Source organism: Toxotes jaculatrix, chromosome 2 (genome assembly GCF_017976425.1).
Source record: "Toxotes jaculatrix isolate fToxJac2 chromosome 2, fToxJac2.pri, whole genome shotgun sequence".
NCBI classification, from domain to species: domain Eukaryota; kingdom Metazoa; phylum Chordata; class Actinopteri; family Toxotidae; genus Toxotes; species Toxotes jaculatrix.
Window position 1 is genome coordinate 27,576,710 of NC_054395.1, and position 20,189 is coordinate 27,596,898.

Below are 20,189 nucleotides of genomic sequence, written 5' to 3' on the forward strand. Positions count from 1 at the left end.
GGGGACTTCATACCAGAACCACTGCTGTAGCTGATGCGGCTGCATGTTTTTGAACAGAAAGGGAGTTTGCGCGCAGCTGCTGTGTCGCAGCTTGAAGTTTTTGAACGTTTACAGAGAGTTTATTTTTTTCCTGTTTCGTCTCTTTTCAACATCTTTAACCGAAGAGCGCTTCATCTGCTATGGTTGTTAGGGGAAAGTAATTTTTCATCTTTTCATTTCATTTTATTTTATTTTATTTTTATTTTTTATTTTTTTTCACCGTTTTCTCCAGATGTTTAGAGATACTTGGAGACTGGCACAGTACCACACCATGAGGTCGATGGATCAAGGTACTGCTGAAGTGTTGTGATTATCTGGTAATCAACCCATTTGATTTTTAATTGATAGAGCTGTGTTAGCCTTGGAGTGTGTGGTTTTTTAGTGTCATCTGTCAGTCGCCTGCCTTACGTTTCACTGATAGCTGGGGTGTTGATGTTTGGGCAGACACACGCTGCCGCGCTGTAGTGGCTCAGCGTGGATCAGCTTGGCATCACAGGGAAACATATTCGGGGAGAATCGGGAGCCAATTAGACACATCAGAGTCTTATTATTGTGATGAATAATGAAGTTGTCAAACTTCTACTTTATCAGTGAAAAGCTATTCTAAGAGACATTTTGGATTGATTGAAAAGTAAAGGTAAGATGTTTGTCAAGTTTTAAATTTACATTTGGTGACATCGGTTTACAGACTGTGAACAAGTATTTTTAATTTTGTGTCACTATTAGTATCATGCAAAGAATCAGATGTGTTATATGTTTGTCCAATAACTTCATGGTTGTCTCTTGTGTATCATCTCGAATACTTTCTAATGTGCCTCTTGTTTGATGTGGTACAAATTACTGTCACTGGTTCTGGTTCATTTGCGTTAGATGGACAAATCTAAGTCGTTGTCAACATTATAATTAAAGCTGGCATGCGGGCTTCGTGGTGCACATCGGTCGTTTTTGCTGACAGAGCATACAGGCCTTTGGCCCAGTGGGTGTAAGGCTACATCTGGAAGGAACGCCCTGGCCTGTGCGCTGCCTTGTGCGTAAATCTGGGGATTCCCTCAGCAGAACTTGTATGTTTTCATTGACTGTAAAAGAGAGCATAATCATCAAGACATCCAATCTGAGACAAGAAGAGGGTAGACTGTTTGGCGAGGTGGTGTAGTAAATGTTTCGGACCACTTTCATCCATCTGTCCGTCCGTCCACCTGTATGGACGTACGCACACCTCTAAAATGCCACAGCGCTGTTTTTAATGGATAGATGTAAGGCAGCTGTTAAAGTGGTGATGAGCCCAGTCAGCGCCCAGCTGTGTCACTGCAACATGTCAGACACCCGGGGGCAGCACCAGGCTGCATAGTCTGTGAGAGGACTCGCAGCAGTCTGTTTGAACGGGTCACCTAATTCACCGCTTCTAAGATACACTTCTGCCTTTTTCCTTTTTTTTTTTTTAACGACGCATCAACGAAACACGGAGGCGTGATCAGACTCTGAGATGCGCTCGAAAATTCTGCATTCAGCGTGAAAATAGACCCGCCTTCATCTGAAAATAACTGCGGCGAGTTGAAACAGGAAACTTGTGCGCCTCACCTCCTGCAGCTCACCGATGCATTTGACACTTGAGCAGGTTCCCCAAATCCACATTAGCGCCGCTACACCTCAGCCGCGTCTCTGTCGATTCGCCCGAACCCAGCGGAGCCGTTAGGAAACATTTAGACAGATGACCTCTTTTTACGACGAGAAAGACTTGGAGGAGCTCAGTCGAGTCAACTACCCTGATGAGGATCTGGAGTTTGAGTACTTGTTTGAATATGAGCCACCTTGCAGCGACTTTGCTGGGGGAGATCAAGGTTTGTCCGAGGCTTTTTGGCAACCTGAGCTGACTCCGCTGCCTGTCTCGGTTATTTCTTGTTATTAAAAAAAATATTATGTGACCTGTAAGGTTCATTCATATTAATGAAAAGGAAAAACAGGAAGTAAATTTGACAGGCTTTTTGTTGTGGGTCCTGAAATCGTATATCCACGTGAGAATATGTCAACACGAAGACGCTTTTTTCAGCTGTTGGAAAAACAAAGTTAATAATGATGATGATTTGAATGATTTGAAAAAAGCAAGATGTCTGACTGCAGCCGAATCTACTGATTTAGAAAGATGCACGTTAACTTTTGTGATGAATTCAAGTCTGTTATTGTAGTAAGAATGGGAAAGACCTCTGGCTATGACATTTACGTTTTTCAAATGTGTGTATTCTGATGCTTTTTAATCTTTGCTCCCCACCAGATGACCCCAACCTTGCATCTCACAAAGTCCTCAGTCCTGAGTCTGAGCAGGCTTTCCCTCTGGAGGAGGCCTCCCCATACGGCATCAAGTCCTGTAGTCCCCCCTACAGCGAACACAACACTGAGGTTCTCTCAGGATATGACAACCAGGAGGCCAGAAACTTCCTGGACAATACCCGTCCTGCAGGCCTGGCTCTAAGCCCGCGGATCGAAATCACTCCCTCCCGTGAGCACTACAACCATGGTCGGGACTCCCTGCAGAACCACCACCTGAACATTAGTCCCAGACCCACCCTCACTGTGCCCGGGCATGAAAACCTCGCCTACCGTGAGCCCCAGTGCCTGAGTCCCGCCAGCAGCAACTCCTCCACCAGCTGGCACTCGGAGAGCTACTCCCCTTGGGCGTCTCCTTGTGTGTCCCCCAGCAGTGGCCAGAACCCCGGAGACCTCTGCCCCAGATTACAGAACATCCACACTGGCTCCCCGCGCACCTCCCCGGGCACCTCTCCTCGCACCAGCCTAGCTGAGGACAGCCTGGGACAGCGCTCACCCTCCCCCAGGCCTGGCTCCCGCTCCACCTCCCCACAGGGAAAACGCACCTACGACATGTACAGGAATCCAGGCTTAGTCCCTGGACACCGCTCCCGCAGTCCCTCCCCCCACAGCGGCCATGAAGACCACAACATAGGTGCCCACTATACACACAGCAGCCTTGCTGATGCCATGAATGGTTTTGGCACTGGTCAGCCAGGCCTGGTGCCCACCAAAATAGTCAAGACATCCAACCAGGTTTACACTCTGTACCCAGAGAATCATGGAGAGGGGAACTTCTTGGTGTCCTGTGACCAGGACATAAAAACCAAACCTCCTGCAGAGCCTTTCTTTGTTATCCCATCAATCTGGTCCAAGCCGCTGGTTCCCAGCATTTACAGGTAATAAGAGCTTATAGCTTCTGGTTTACACATGCACACAAGATAATCTCCCATGTTCCACTGGGCATTTTACTCAGAATCTTAATGATTTTTATGATTTATATCATTTTCTGCATCCTTTATGTTCTGTAGCATCCCAGAGGCTTCTCTCCCTCCGCTGGAATGGCCCATCCCCAGTCGCACCGACCAGTATGAACTCCACATCGAGGTGCAGCCCAAGCCGCACCACAGAGCTCACTATGAGACAGAGGGCAGCAGGGGTGCAGTCAAAGCCCCCACCGGAGGACATCCTGTCGTACAGGTACGCTCAAACAAGATCAAATGAACAAAATCAGGACAAAATTAAAGTGCTGAGTGACACTATGAAGGCACGTTGCCAAGTTTGTCCATTAAATTATGGTTCTAGTTTGGGAGCCTGAGGCAGCCCTGATGGGAGGGCTTGCATGTAATGGTATTTCCTACTCATTATGCACTGAGTAGTGGTGGTGTTATTGCCCAGGGCCAGCTGTATGAAAATGACCTAACATGACTTACTGTGGCTACTCTCATAGCCTCTTTACCTTTTCTCAGTTCTGGAAACAAAGCATAACTAGCTAACCACAGACATTTGAAACTGTAACCACCCTGCAGCCTCACGCCAACCCAAAAATGGATCTTGGGTCATGGAGCAACACTGATGTATTTATTTATTTATTTATTTTTCTAGTTTTCTCTTCCCTCCCGCTTGATATAGTCTGCTGCTGTGTGCCCTGACCACACAAACACATCTGTGTTCGTGTTGTCCCTCACTTCCTCTTACACACTGGTTTGTTGACTGTGTCGGTCTCATATTAGGAAGCTGACTTTGAATGTTGAAACTCTCAGTCTCTCTAGACATACGCACAGGGCCTGCGGTTAACGTAATTGTAGAGTGCGGGGGGGAAAAAAAAAACATTTGCTAATATTTCTCTTACAGTCACAACACAGAATTCAGACATGACACAATGAAATTAGCCCTGACACAGTTACTGTTGGCTATATTGTTCAGGAATAGGCTCAACTTCCCTTTCTTTGTGTTGCCATGGCAACATTTCAAAGCTGTTTTGGTCGGTGATAGTAGGGACTCGTTGGAAGTAAAGCTTCTCTCTCTCGCTCCTTTTCCGTTTTCTGCCCGTCCCCGAAGGCCTCACCCTGAGGTCAGTTCTGCCTGGTTTGCCAGGCCAATCAGATGGTCAGGCCTGGCTAGCCACGGCTACGGCACCTCGTCTTTCCCTTCCTCTTCTCCTCCTTTGCTCTCTATGTTTTTCCCTCCTCCTCTACACTCTCTCTCGCTCCCTCTCTCTCTCTCTGAGCCTTGTACCCTCCACTTTACTTTTCCTACGCTGCTCTCTGTCATGACTCACTGCTCCTGCCACTGCCATGACAACCGGCCGACTGCTCACATGGCCTGTTAAGTGTTTGCAGTCAGCTTCCTCTGTTTCATTCTGTGTGTCAGCTACCTGGAAATGGACCCAGCGTGCTCATTCACGTTGCCATAGTTTCTGCTTACATTCAGCAGCTGCCATGAAGCCTGACAGTTACGTCCACTTAGATCATCATTTCTACTAATGACTGAACACAAGTTTTCTCTGACTACAATTAGAAGGAACAGTCTCTCCAGGCCCTTCTTCATAGGAAAAGTAAAACTGTGTGTTTTAAATGAGCTCTGTATTCCTATGGATAAAGTGCAGAGTTACCTGAAGTGTTTACTCCGTCGCTCTGCAGCCAGTTTTTGCCGTGATAAAAGTTAGGCACTACACTGTTTGAACAAAAACAGCATTTAGATGCAAGTTGATGCTTTGTGGTTTTTGCAGGTTTCCTCAGGAGGCACTCTCAGGTTAAAAGTGACATCTCTCCCTCTCTCAGCCTCTCTTACTATCTCCAGCTCTCAGTTTCACCGATCTGCAATTTACAATTTCTGCAGCGGGACATTAAAAGAGGTCTAACGCCCAAAGCGTCTGACTGGCTATTTATGTCACTTTCACTTCTCTTAGTGAAAGAGAGGACCCCTTGCTAAATTCTTCATCCAGTTATGAAAGTGCTGTAGGATCCGAGCTCTCTGCTGGCTTCTGTTCAAGGCTGTAGATGGAAGACTCATGCTTTTACACGTGGGTCTGACACTGATTAGCCACCTCTGGGGGGGGGGGACAACATCTGGAAATGCAGAGCTGGAACAAGAGGCAATGGAGAAACACAGCCAGTTTAAAGTGATTCCAGTGTTTCCTTCATACAGTTCTGTATCTCTGTTTCACTGGCCGACAGCAGGAGTTCTGAGTGAAGCAAAAGAAAAAAACAACAAAAATCAAAAGTCAGTTTTTCTCTTTTTGTGTCTGCAGCTACATGGCTACAGAGGCAAGGAGCCACTTGGCCTGCAGATCTTCATTGGTACAGCAGATGAGCGCATCCTCAAGCCCCATGCCTTTTACCAAGTTCACCGCATCACGGGCAAGACGGTCACGACCACCAGCTTTGAGAAAATTATCAACGGCACCAAAGTCCTTGAGATCCCCCTGGAGCCAAAGAACAACATGAAAGCAATGTGAGAATATCATAAATCTTTTGCCTTTTTAATATAAATTTGCCAATGTTGCTTACATATTTAATCTTTAACACAGAATCGACTGTGCTGGGATCCTAAAGCTGAGGAACGCTGACATCGAGCTGAGGAAGGGCGAGACGGACGTCGGCCGGAAAAACACCCGCGTTCGTCTTGTGTTTCGTGTGCACATACCTCAGCCCGGAGGACAACACGTCTCCCTCCAGGTGGCCTCGCATCCCATCGAGTGCTGTAAGAAAGCGACACATAAAATATTTTTATGAGATGCTTTTTGCTCTGCTCTTAGTTTAAGCCCTGACACAGTGCAGGCTTTGTGAATTTCCCCAAGTATGCTTTCAGGCTGCTGATGTTTTCATCAGTTAACAAAACTTTATACAAAATAAACATCATAAAAAAAAGGAACCCACATTCAAATGAGTTTGGAGCTGGGCTGATAGTCCACAGCCCTGCACACAAAGATGTCTTTATGCAGCCAGGGCTTCCATCCAGTAGGTGGGCGCTGCATGTTTCAGTGTCTGTGTACCTGTTTGTATGTGTGCAGCAGTAAAGTCTGTGTTTGGGTACATCAGTGCATGTGTACACAGTGTTATTAAAGCACCTGGTGTAATCAAAACTCAAACAAGAAGGTCCCTTTATCTTCCTTTGACCAACACCCTGGTCAAGACATAACATTCACAATATCAGTGAGACACAGGCTGCATATAATATGCTCCTGTCATTGTAAAAAAGCATGACGCAGAAAATAATATCATTTTATAATCATTGTTTACCATCTGTTTTCCGATCGCATCAAAGGCAGGACAGTAGTCGCTACCTGTCTGTCATAAGATGAACTTCAGAACAGCTGGTTGCCGTCACTGAAAACCAATCAAGCGTAAAGTTGTTTACAGTGACACCTATAATACACCTGTCAGGCCTGCTGACGAGCAGGCTGTGCCAGTGGTGGTGTGTTTGAGGGGACACGGCCCCTGCTGGTGTCACATCTTGGCAGATGTGTTCAAAGGTCACAGCATTGTTTGTCGACACCTCAGCTCGTCTCGGTGAGTGTGGAGTTTCAGCTGAACTAACACAGTGTAGGACTGTTAGTGTTCAGTGTGTCTCCGAAACTGACGGCTACAGTAATAATTTCAGTGTCTTCAGCCCTTTAACATGCGTTGTTTCCCCTCAGGTAGCTTTATGCTTCTTAATCTAAACTCTCTGGTTTCATATATAATCATTCTGGACTATTTCAGATTTTCAGCTCTTCACAGAAGCTATATGAACATTCAAACCCTGTACGGCGCCCCTATCCCATCAAATGGAAATATTTTATTACCTCATACTCTTCACATTTCACAAAAATTGAAGTATTTGGTGTCTTTAAACACTTTGGCATCTCTGCTGCAGTTTAAAATAAAGTGCTGTGAGATGGTGAAGTGTTCAACTGCTCAGCGCGAGTTTGTAATGACTGAATTTAGCACCCAGAGCTTTACATACAGTAGGAAGTGTTTATTGCAGCGATGTTTATCAGATTGCATCAGACTGTTAGGTGTTACGGTTCTAAGTCTCTCTCTTTCCTGTACATTACTTAAATTTTAAGCTCCCTCATTGTCCCTCCTACGCTGTGATTTGTTGTTTGAGTTGTGCTGCTGCTTCTTAAACATGAGAGCGAGGGTTTTGCTCGTTGGATGACTCAGCATCACCTCTTTATTGTAAAGCATTGACACTTCTTGGTAATAAGTAGTTATGCACCTGTGAGAAAACCAATAGGGAGCTTTCAAATGAAGCGTTGCATGTTTTTGTCACTGCAGAGTCGACTGTTGTTAGAGGCCGGAGACTGTAGAGAGCTGCAATTAACCATTATTTTAATTATCAATTAGTCTGCAGTTTATTGTTTTGGTTAATCAAAGAATCACTAAAAAAAAAAAAGTGACAAACTGCCTGGAGTCGATGGGGACATCTTCAAATGTCCAACAGTCCAAAACTCAGTTATACAGTTTACAGTGATGTAAAACAGAGAGAAGCAGAAACTGAACTTCTGGTAGTTTTTCATTATTTTTGCTTGAAAAACAGTTGATCAGTTATTAAAATGGCTCCCTTTATTTACTTTTCATCGACTCAAGTAATCGACCGCCGGTTTCATCTCTGCTGTAGCTAAATGCTAAGTGTTCTGCTGATGTGACTGTGAGCTGTGACTGTAAACGGGCAGTAAATGTAAGCCTGCCTCTCTGTGTGTCCCCACAGCTCAGCGTTCAGCACATGAGCTTCCCATGGTGGAGAAGCAGGACATAGACAGCTGCTCTGCTCTGGGCGGCCAGCAGATGATCCTGACCGGGCAGAACTTCAGCTCCGACTCCAAAGTCATTTTTATGGAGAAAACACAGGGTGAGTGGCGTCCACGCACGTCAGCCCGAGCGTTGCTCAGATGTCGTGGGAACGAGTCATTTTCTGTTTTCAAACAAGGTTTGTTTTTTATTTAGGTTAAAGATGAAGACATACAGTACATTGCCAGGAAACCAAACCAATGACTAAATCAATAAAATCTCTACCCTCCTTGCGTCTGTTAGTTCTGCTGCTACACAACATGGTGTTACCACAACATCAGTGATAACTTATGACTCATATGTAGCCATGTCTGTGTAACAGCTTCATAACTTTCATTTTTTACCACCATCATTGTATAGATGGAGCTGCATGAGTAATTTGCATGATCCAAATGATAACAGTGCTGCCTGACTTCCTTTTGCCCTTTTCTTCCTCACTGACTTCCATGATGTCTTATCACTGCTCAGATGGGCCTTTTGTTGTGTGATTAATGGCTCTGTGTGTCACATGAAGAGCTGTTTCCTCTACATTTGTTGACACCCTTGGCTTGCACTTGAGTGCATCTGGATGGCACTAAAGGATTTACTTTTACGTCTCTTCTCGGAAATGAAATTGTTTTTTGTTTTTTTTACCTTCTGTTACGTAATCTTTGTTGGATTTTAATGGCCCATTTTTTCAGATCTTTTTCTAAGATTTATAGGTCAGAATGGAGTGATTTAACCATGACTGGTATGATTTCATGTGTTTGTCTCACCCGTGTCGGGTCAAAAAAGTCCACCACCCTTTAACCTTGGCTCTCAGACATGTCACTTTTTTTTTTACTATATCAGCTGCTTAGCTGTTAAAACAACTAAATTAAAAAGAGTGAGTAGTAATTGTTTCTATCATGGAAGCATTTCCTGTAGGTTTGTGTTTGTCAGCTGCCGTAAATCATGGCCACTTCTGTATCTGCAGTTTTCAACAGTTTACCTCCAGCTGCTGCTGGAAGGTTCTTTGGGATGGACGGTTATGTAAAAATGCTTTCTTTTTTTTATAGCTAGAATAGATTTTTTTTTTTACTGTCTGATATTGTGACTCACTGACTCCACTGCTGTCTGAGAACGGGGTGCTTGGCTTTAAAGATGCAGGCACTCCTCTGGCTACCTCAACTAAAACTTGGACCCGCACGCTCAGGCTGCTTTTTAAATCTTTTTTTTTTTACGTCCGGGGTTCCCTGCCGCTGGGATACAACACACCACAGTAATGGATAGTAAGACAGAGACGGAAAAAGAAATCTTACGTAGAGGGATTGCCATTGTTTTGGAGAGTTTCTGGCTGACACAAAGTTCTGGACTAGTGCAGCTGTGAAATCCCTCAGAATGAGAGACAGCTGCCTCTGGCTGGAGCTCCCCTGGCTCTTGTGCTTGGATAAGGGGGGAAGGAAAGCTTCCCCAGCCAACTCCAGCTCAGGCTCTCTCTCTGTTTCTCTCCCACTTTTCCAACCCCCACACACAATTATCTCCAGAGGGAGAATGAGTCGGGGTATCCCTTAGCATAGAGCTGCAACAACACGCAAACAAATACAAACGCCAAGAAAGCAGTAGTCCTCACATTATGTAAGAGAGGTGGAGAAAGTTGATCATTAAAATAAAGTTTAGAAAATAGTTGGCAAGTTGTGTGGAATCCCCCTTCCTCCTGCTGACTCATTTAAGCCATGTGTTTTTAATTCGCAGTTTGACAGAGGGTTTCCCACCTACAGTAACAATCACACGGAACACACTGCAGCACATGTCAAATCATGTGTCATGTATTCACATTTCGTCCTCAGCTTTTTTCACCCAAATGACAGCTCAAATGTGATCGGATGAAGTGTGCTGTAACATGACAAAGAGACGTTATCGCCATAGAGACGTGGAGCAGTTCAGATTCTTGCAGTTCTCGTCAGACACGTCCCTGCAAAGGTTGTGTCTCTGCTTTCTGCATTAACATTCTGTCAGCGCCGCATTCAGGAGTGGACAGGCGTGTCTTCTGATTAATGGATGTGTGTGGGGTAAACCTACAGGCCCTCTCTACCTTTAGGTGTGTTTGGTTGTTTTAGAGGAAGTGGCTTGAAAAAACTATAGTTTCTACATGCACAGAGCCTTTTTCTGTTTTCAAACAACAAACATTACGTTGTCGCTGCATCTTCTGTATTTAACTAACTGTATTTGAATCAGCAAAATTAAATAAAATACAACAAAATGTAATTTCTCCACTGGTTATGATTCAGCATTTTCCAGATGAACAGTCTTTGCAGAGTATGTCTTGAAACAACCAGCCTTACTTACTTAACTGCACAGTTAACTAGCACATCGTTGGGTTTTCACCTTCTCTCTTTGCTTCTTTCCAGATGGGCAGCAGATTTGGGAAATGGAAGCAACAGTGGACAAAGACAAAAGCCAGCCTGTACGTATTATACATCAGCCTGTTCCTTAAATGCTCAGATAATGGCTGCACAATTCACACAAAACAAACGTGTCGGCTGTCACGTTTCAGTTTTAGCCCATCACATTGTTCTGTCTTGCAGAGTATGCTGTTTGTGGAGGTGCCGTCCTACCGAGACACGTCTCTCTGCCATTCTGTCAAAGTGAACTTCTATGTCATCAACGGGAAGAGGAAGCGCAGCCAGCCTCAGCATTTCACTTACACACCACTGGCATGTAAGAATGCTGCTCAGCCTCTCTGTGGTATGCTCTTATCACACTTTGGGATTTCACTGTAAAATGATTCAGAATTGTTCTAATGAAAATCTCTGTAGGTGGTTTTACACACTGCTCCCTCTCAGACCTTTTGTCTTGTTACAGCTCCATCCATCAAGACAGAGCCTGTAGATGAGTATGAAGCCGACCACATGGGCTTTGCCATGCCTCAGATCTTGGGCTTATCCCCTCATTCCTATTACCAGCGTCCTCCGGCCAGCGTCCTCCACCCAGACAACGGCCTGATCTCCGGCATGGCCTCCTGCCAGCGTCTCAGCTCCAGCCTTCCAAGCCAAGACGCGCGTTTCCAGCAGCAGAGCCCGGCCATCGTCTACTCTCGCGGGGGCAAAAGTCTGAGCGGCAGCCCCGGCCTTTATCAGCAGACTGGAGGGATGATTCCCGACCCCCATCGGTCGGTCCTGGTCCACACGGGCTCCCCGGCTCAGTCTGTAGGTCCCATCAGTGCAAGCCAGCACCCTTCTATCATTCAGTTCTCCCCCACCAACCACCACCTGCTTCGGGCAGGGGACCCTCAACCTCTCACTGCTCCGCAGCCTGACACCCAGCAGATCATCTACTGCGATGGCTACTCCCCTCAGGCAGCCACCGCCCACTCACCCACACCCCCGCAGGCTCAGGCAGCAGTGACCCACCCTCAGCACTATCCCACCGTGATCCAGCAGCAGCCCTATGTGCAGAAGGGGCAGCAGAAAAGTCGGGCTCCCCCCGGCACAGGGCAGATGGAGGCTTCGGGAGACGGACAGAGGAGGGTGACGGTCAAAGAGGAGAACCTGGACCAGGCCTACCTAGATGATGGTGAGTGTAAGTTGTTGCTTTTATACTCTGTGTGAGTGCGATCGCTTGTTGTGTCATTCGCAGTGTGTGTCTGTATCAGCTAAGTGTTATGAGCTGAAACTAAACACCCTGAAGATGTGATGGATAGGTGCAATTCCTTCTTGTGAAAGAGATGGGTGATAAGAAACGCCGACAGAGATATGACTTTTCCTAAGAACAATTCAAGGATATTTACAATATCTGCGCCACCTCCTTTTCACATATCCTGGTCCGATCTACGTGCTATAGCATCAATCTGAACAAAGCCAAACAGAACAGGCTCACACTGTTAAAACAATCTTTGCCAGGAGGTGTAGTTATGTTCCACTCAAGGTGGAAATAACAGGGATTATGACTCATATGTTTATACTTATGCTTGTCAACCTCATTACCCTCTGGCAGAATTAATGTTAGGCCACATCCAGCAGCAGGCGAGAGGTTGAACCTCTTCCTTGTTTTGGAGTTAAAGGTTCTACAAATTGTATTATGTTTTATAACAGAAAAGACAGAAAGTGATGCAATATTTTTCTTTCTTCTGGCCTGTGTCAGCCCGACGAGGTTTAGAGGCAGTTTGAGGTTGTCATCACGCGGCTCCATTCAGCGGCGTCCGTTCTGCCGGTCGCGGGGGTTCGTCTGGCACCGCCACACATCAGGAAATGAGCTTTTTTTCTCTCTCTCGTTGGCTTTAGAGACCGAGAGGGAGGGAGAAAAAAGTGTCACTCTCCTGACCGCCTGGACATGTTGACACTGTTATGAAGTGAAAAACAACTTCCATGGCAACCATTGTCAAACAGTGGAACGGGCTGCCTGGGAGAGCTGGGGAAAGCCTCTTTGTTTGTTGTAGTTGGCCGGGGCCTCTCCTTGGCCTTACGCCCCTCGATTCTGTGGGGGAATCCACCAGAGGATTAGCTTTTTTTCCGACCACGGGATTCTGCCAATCTGGCACAAGAAATTCCTATTTGCAGCTGCTCTCCTTCAGAAATCCAGCCTGATCCCTGTAAGATAGCAGAAGGGTGGAGGGTAGTTTGCAGGAAAAGGAAAGGGGCTGTGTGTGTGTGCTTCAATGGAAAAAATGAAACGAAGAAAAAAGGCCAGCAATGGAATTTGTGTTTTTTGGATAGAACTTGCAGGGTTTCCCTCTGTGCAGTAAACAGCAACAGGGCTGTGAGTTTGTGAATTAACAAGGAGTTTGAGGAACAGTCATACAGGGCCTCCAGTTTGATCCTCCCATCATCAAAAGGTGATAACGGCCAGTCAGCTTCCCAAGGTGCCCCTGCATCTTTGTTCAGTTTTATTTTTTTTTTAAATTCAAATCCCACGTTACCGTCTCCCTCCAAATCTCCTTAAAACTAATTGTAGAATTAGCAGCTACTTGGATTTAATTGCCTTCTTTTGTCCCAAGAACTGCAGGCAATTCTATTATTTTGCAAGTGCAATAAAATGACTGGCTCATCTATGATGCCACTCCGCTGTATGTAAAAACCTTATTTATAACAGTAGTAGTTGGACTGGGTGCCCCCCTCTTATCACACTTATTCCACAGATGATAATTCAGTGACCTACATCATTGCAGGGTCTAGTCATCACCTTTTTAAAGAGGAAAACAAAAGGGGGACTTCCCGAAATTCAAAACACTTCTTTCAAACAAAGGGTGAGAAGATAAGTGAGGTCAAAAAAAAAATCCCTCTGTGTTTGACTGCAAAAGTGTCGAATATGGGTCCGACCACAAAGCAATCACTAAAGTTAGGACCATCAAACGCATTTTCAGTGAAGTGAGATTGTCAACATTACTCATCGAGACATGTGTTTCAGTCTGTAGTCATTTTTGGAAAAAGGGTGATGCCACATCCTGGTATCGTCACAGTATTGTGGTCGATAACTGTCACATCTCGGAGGTGCCTGAACTGTGTCAACTTCAGTGGCAAGTGTTAAAAGAAAGTCTGTTGCATCTTCTATCCAAATGTGGCTCAAAATCTCTCCCACACAGAGGGCTTCTGTCTTCAGCCCTCACACAAGTTCCCATGGCTCCCGTTGGTACTCAAACAAGACCAGGTCTGTTGAGTGTTATTTACATTTATTTATTCTGCCTAGTGAATTTAATAAAAGATAACGGTAGAGTCCTGCCTTACCTTTGGACCACAGAGGTCAAGAATGTCTGTCTCATAGCTCACTGCGTGCCGCACGGTTTGTGAAAACAGAAAAAAAGAGCCACTGGCGCAGCCTACAAAGGCTGAGAGGGACAGGGTTAGTGGGTGTGGAATAAAGCCCAGAGGCAGTGGAGCAGGTGAAATTGTTCCAGCGGGTAGAGATCAGGGCAGGAGAGATAAAGCACATAGCAACAGCCTGGTGGACACGCATTAGTCTCAGCTCACTTCCATCCCATTTGAAAGGCTTGATGGAATACACAACTTAGACTTATCCAGACGGCGTTAATGCCGTAGTGATGAATGCGTGACAGCTGCTTGAAGACTATTGTTTAATTTACAGTGCACGTTATTTCAGTGGGTTTGTTCATGTGTGGACATTTTCTCACAGTTACGGTGTAAGGCTCGTGGTTGCTGTAATGGTTCTTTCTCTACTTACTGGCTGCGCTTAGATCTTTTCCACAGTCCTCATTCTGTACAACAAGACAACAAGAGTCTACAGCCCACTTGTGACTCTGTGAGGCGATACTTGGGTACAGTGGTGCTTTGACCTACACACAGGTATTTGATTGTGAACACAAATTGAAATTTCAACCTGTTGATGGCGGTAAATGAAAAGTCATTGGTTGACTTGCTAGTGGAAAAGTCAGGATCACCAAAGTCTGTCAGATTTGTCTTCTCAGGACCACGAATGTCTGCTCAGAATTTAAGGACAATCTGTGCAGGTGTTGGGATGTTTCAGTCTGGACCAGTTAAAGTTAGTCAAATCAGGTGTGTATCTTCCAATGTTAGTTTTCCTAGGGCAAAATTTCCTCTTGTGTTTCCATAGACAGTGTTCCCTTGCTAATCTCTTCTGGAGGGATAATAACACAAAGAGGACATTTTGTACTAAAAAAACTGTATATCATTGCAAATACCCAGTTGTTTTGACTAAGTCTGACAGCTGGAACCTCATGTTAACTGTGGCTGAACTTTGGAGAACATTTTTGAACAGAAAGGAATTGGATTTATCCTCTTTTGGAATCGTATTAGAAAGGGAACACTTCAGAGCCACTACAGAGACAAGGAACTACAACAGCAATCAATAACTCTTGCACTGCACACATGGGTGTGTTTCGCGAGGATGAAAAAATGTGAGACACTGACACACTGGATCTGTGGTTAGATTGGTGGTTAGCTCTCAGTCCAGTTTGTCTGCTTTCTTTTTTCTGTCTGTGGTTTTCACCCTCATGCCGTCAGTCTCACTCGAATTGATCCAATGCCACGCGACCCGCGAACATACTGTACGCCCCTCCACACACAGACACAGACACATGCACTGTATGAACATGCAAATAGTTGCAGACACACAAACACACACACATTCCACCTCGCAGCAGGCAGAGTGCGGCGACTGAGTCAGCTACTGTACAAGGTGTTTCTCTCTCTCCTCCCAGCGTCGGTAGGTAAACAGTGCAGCCCATTGGTGCAGAACTCGGGAGCCAGACACTCACCTATTGAAGAGACTAGCCTGAGTGTTCCCTTAGCCAGCCTCAAATTGCCAGCCCGTGCCAACCCTTCATTAGATTCAGTAAAGCTCCACTGTATGTTGCCCCGCTGTGGCGCTCCTGCTGCTTCTCTAAGCTCGTTTTTATGCTCAGGAAAAAATCCAGTGGCACCGCTGGGGAGATGAAAGTTTCTTTAAGGCATTAGGTGTCAGAGGGAATTCCACTACAGACTAAAATAAACAGGGACGCTGATGTTGTGACGACAGCAGAGCACCCGGCTTGGCCGCTCCTTCAGTTTTGCAACTCTCAGATGCTGCTCTGGCTATAAAATGTGCTCAGTGTTGAGCTGTTGCTCTTCCACATCTGCAAGTGATCAGATAGAAAGACAGCAGGAGAGACAGAGAGACAGACAAAGATTGGCTTGTTGGATCACCAAGCATTTCTGTCTGATTGCCTAAATAGATTTCAGAACACTCGCACTGCAGTTGTGTGCTACTTCATGACTTCAGACAGAAATGATATTTTCTCTCCCAGCCCAAATCGTTGCAGCAGTTATTTTGTTTAGCTAATGATGTGGTGAGCTGTTCTGCCCCTCACAGCCTGTTATCTGCTCAGAGATGCTGTTGTGTGGGTGAGATGGCGTCCGATTTCATTTTACGCGTGTTTTAATAGTCGCACCCTTTGCCTCGACACTATGTAAATCGAGGCTTTAAATAGAGCTTACACCAGCCAGCTGAACAAAGCTCCTCTACCTCTAAAATAAGGCAGTGCAAGGTAACAGCATTTAGTATTTCATGCAGCTGTTGTTTTTTTTTCAGTAGCGAATCATTTTATTATCTTAACACTTCATCTTTCATCCCCTTTCAAAGCTTTTGTCCTCATCAATGTTAATAATCAGATTCTAACTTGAACTTGAGTGAAATTGTCCAAAGTGTTGCCCACTACCATGGTTACAAAATCACAGGCACGATATTCTCTTAAATGCTGTAGTTAGAGGCAAAAAGCTTTTTTGGCCCACTTTGGAATACTTTTATTACTCATCGGCCTTAATAAGTTCCCCAAGGCGCAGTGGAAGTGGTGGCACCAGCCTATAATGTCTCCAAGTGCCAGTGTACACAGTCAGATACACAGCAGGCTTCCAGGCCGGGGCTTCCAGATAAACACCAGGGCTAAACCCAGACGTTGTGGCTTATCTGGAGAGATGACATATTACACATAGTTGGCATTCTTTCCTGTTTAATGCAGAACTACCTGTTGATAATCGCACTTCGTGAGCACATGTAGTAGTGGTACATAGTTACACTTCCTCTACACTCCACGGCTTCGATGTCAGTAGTTGTTTTATCAGCACGTACACACAACAAACCTGCAAATACTCAGAACTTGCAGGTTACGTGTAGGCAGGTCTAAAGAAGATTCAATTGTTCAAACCACAGATCCAAAACTTTATCATTTTATTTCATTTCAAGTCATGACAAAGGTTTTATGTACCCCCTCCTACCCCACCTCCACCTCCACCCCCACGCTGCTCATTGTGTCTCTATTTTTAGAAGCATGACAATGTGAAACTTTCCATTTCAACACCCTTCCTCTTCTGTTGATGTATATGCACACGCTTGTAATGATCTGAGCAACAGGAAATAATCACTTATAGGTTCTTGCATAGCTCTACCTCTAGTGGTTACTCAGTATTAATGCAGCATTCACCTGACTTCCATCAGTGCCGTGAACAGAAGTGTCAGTCGGACCATGATGCTTTTCTGTCAGCAGTGTTTTGGGAATATAATTGATTGTGATGTGATTTTGGATTTAACTGTCAAAACACACAAATTCATCCTGCCATTGTCCCCTCTCTTTCTTTGCTTTGCAGTGAATGAGATCATAAGAAAGGATCTGACGGGCGTTCAGGCCAGAGGGCAGACATAGAGGAGGGACTGGAGCAGGAAATGACAACATATTCCCCAACACAGGCACACACACGTACACCGGCACACACCGTCTTCAACCTTCCAGTGAGGTGACGCACTTCCGCCGACAATCAGACCTTTTCTTCCTCATTTTCTTTACCTATTGAGATACAAATATCAGCTCCGGACCGGCGTGTTTGCTTTGGATTTTTTCCTGCAATAAACATCTGACAAACGGAAGAGTTCATCTGACCCATTACGTCTGCCACCGACACCCAGAAGTTTTCCCACAATCCACTGAGAAACAACAGGCATATGTGCCTTATTTTTGCTTCTTTTCTCTTCAGGTTTGCTTTACAAAGGAAGACGAAGATCAAATCAGGGCAATTAAAATCCTCAGAGTATCTCCAGCCATACTGCCCTGGCAGTAAAATCACATGTTTGCCTCAGACTTGCGAAAGATGGCTATGGAGCAGTTCAAAAGAAATTAGTCAGATTTCTTTGTGAAGAAACTTGATTGGTCAGCAGGTTAAAATCACACCAAAAATTCACCCCAAATGCAACATATCAAATATTTCTTCTGGCCAAAAGCTTGTTATCTTTTTGTTTAATTCTTCTTGCACAAAGTGTGTATTCTGTCTGTGTGTAACTTTGAATGCGGTTTTATGTGAAAAGATTGTCCTAAGCTCACATGCTGATCATCTCATTTTAAGTGCAGTTTTCTTGTTAAAGTGAAACGCACACTGCCTTAACCATATACAAATGAACTATTGTGACACCTCCTAACATGCACTGTTTTCAATAACAGGGGGTCATCATTATTACTTTTTTTATATATAATATTGAGTCATGTGAATAATGTACCATTTTATATTAGTAAAATATCTAATGTAGGTGATATGCCAAAGTGGCTTCACAGCCAGGGGCCTGTGAAGCAACCATGAGAGCATGGGTCTACGTTTTCTTTTAATGATTTCTGTGCCTGGACTGATTTTTGTTTTCAATCTTGCATTTAACATCGTTTAAAAATGTATCTGAAGTCTGGCTCATGAAAGCAGAAGTAAGAGATTTTGTACACTCAGATTTAAAGGTGGTTTTCTTGCTTTTTTTTTTCACTTTTTTCAAAAGTTTGTCTCTTTTATTTGTATTTCTCTAAAGTGATTGTAAGAACATCTGTGGCTGTTTTCACAGTCTAACACAAAATATCCAAAGCTTATACTCTGTGTATTGTTTTGTGTATTTCTGAATTTTGAGTCTACCTGTAATGACAATCAGTATACTCAGAGCTCAATGCCTGCCTATGCAGTAGCTTCATGCTTGCCGATGTAAAGAGCGTACATCTTATTTTCTATTTACTGTAAGCACAACAGGGAGATGCAGTGTGGGTTACTGATGTGCTAATACAGCTTGTTTTGATGAAAGAAAAAAAAAAACAGTTTAAAAACTTATTTTGTAATGTAATGTAAGATTTCACTGAGTATCTTAAAAGTGCAAAGTGCCATTTGTAATATGATTGTAAAGAAAAAGTGTTGCAAGTGATAGAAAAGTGGTAAAAACACACAACACAAGTAAAATGTAAGACTGAATCTCAATGTTTAATATTTGATATGGACCTATTTGATAATAAGATTATATTTTGTAATACTAGTAAAGCTGATCAGATCTATTAATGATATTTCTCATTGAGCCAGTACAGCACAAGTGCATTTGACATTTCTTGAATGTAATCTATATTAAATAGTTTTTCCCCTTTTCTGTAAATATTAGACATAAAGTGTGATTGTGTTACGATAGAGTTTCAGTAGACTAAAGTCTGTTGTCCGTTATGTATCTTTTATCTGTTTATAATTTACACAGTTATCATTATTATATCTTTCATCTGTTTTAATTCAATGTAAAACTTTTATCCTGAAGGGAATTATGATACATTACCTAAAATTTGTTAAAGTATCCCTGTAATAGGTTTTATTTTTGTTTAAGTGTTTGTTTTTGTTGTTATTATTATTTTACAGTCCTTAAAAGAAATCTTTGGTAATGAAAGGGTTATTAATACTGTCTTATTTTATTTTCTGTGTCGATAGTTGTCTTGTATTTGATTCATTTCGAGTCCACTAGACTTTGTGGCTCCTTAAAAAGTCTCTGTTTCATGCTATTTTTGTATCCCTAAAGGTAGCAATAAATAATAACTATGTACATCACCACATACGTCCTTGTTTTCCATCTATCAACTTCTGAGTAACAAATGAACAAGTTAATCAAATATTACATTTGCTCAGCAACACATTAAGAGACCTGCTGAGGTCCATGTGTCCTCAGATAGTACTGTCACTGTGTACAGCAGAGACCAGCTCAAAGGTGTCTCTTCACTCTCTGTGGTGTCCATTATGGGAGGAAAATTGAAAATTAGCAGACAGTGACTCATCAAACGCTCCCCTCCTGTCCTGGGCCAGGAAAAGAGACACCCTTGGGAGACCCAGCATGTTTGTTTATAAGTTATGCAGCATAAAAATATTCAGAACTTGAACCTGCTAATGCTGGTACTGTTTACCTAGGCACACGTGAGCCTGGACAGTGCACGCACAGTTTCAAACTCAGATCCTCCCTCGAATAACAAATAACAACAAGAAAGGGGACTCACATGCCCGGAGGCTGCAGTTGCCATGGAGACGGCTTGTTTGGTGCTCGGTCCGTGAGCCGGGAGGGCTCTGTGAATGAACCTTGTGTTCAGGAAGTCTCTGGTTATGACATCACCACGGGTGAAAAAGCAGCACGTGGGCTTCTCTGCAGGAGCCGTCTCCAGCCCACTCATACAGATATGCCACGATGACTCATGCGGCCTTTAGCGCTCGATGGTGTAATGAGTTCGGATCGCATTCAGATTTACTGTGTGAAATCAATGAACAAGAATGAAAGACATGATGAGCTTGGCATTTCATTCAGTTCCCTTTTGTGTTTTCTCCCAAAAAAAAAAGGAATGAGCTC

The 20,189-nt window shown here is 44.1% G+C and overlaps 1 protein-coding gene across 5 annotated transcripts; it reads left to right on the forward strand.

Moving 5' to 3' along the window:
- Positions 1-18,695, forward strand: nfatc2a (nuclear factor of activated T cells 2a). 5 transcript variants are annotated; one of them, XM_041059519.1, is made up of 10 exons: positions 1-329; positions 2,309-3,239; positions 3,372-3,540; positions 5,594-5,796; positions 5,873-6,045; positions 8,038-8,178; positions 10,487-10,542; positions 10,664-10,823; positions 10,941-11,657; positions 17,171-18,695. In XM_041059519.1, the coding sequence occupies exons 1-10, from the start codon at positions 272-274 to the stop codon at positions 17,224-17,226; spliced, it is 2,664 nt and encodes an 887-aa protein (XP_040915453.1). In that variant the 5' UTR covers positions 1-271; the 3' UTR covers positions 17,227-18,695. The 5 variants fall into 5 exon arrangements, with proteins under 5 accessions (XP_040915453.1, XP_040915420.1, XP_040915428.1 ...); XM_041059486.1 differs by lacking the exon at positions 1-329 and adding an exon at positions 1,578-1,877; XM_041059494.1 differs by lacking the exon at positions 1-329 and adding an exon at positions 1,578-1,877 and having other exon boundaries at positions 10,941-11,651.
- Positions 18,696-20,189: the final 1,494 nt, after the last annotated feature.

What these genes read in the sequence shown, in the direction of transcription:
- nfatc2a (XM_041059486.1), top strand. Translation starts at nt 1,748, where the DNA reads ATGACCTCTTTTTACGACGAGAAAGACTTGGAGGAGCTCAGTCGAGTC. An exon ending in GAGGACATCCTGTCGTACAG is followed by an intron (nt 3,541 to 5,593) that starts GTACGCTCAAAC and finishes TTGTGTCTGCAG; the next exon opens with CTACATGGCTACAGAGGCAA. An exon ending in AAGAACAACATGAAAGCAAT is followed by an intron (nt 5,797 to 5,872) that starts GTGAGAATATCA and finishes TCTTTAACACAG; the next exon opens with AATCGACTGTGCTGGGATCC.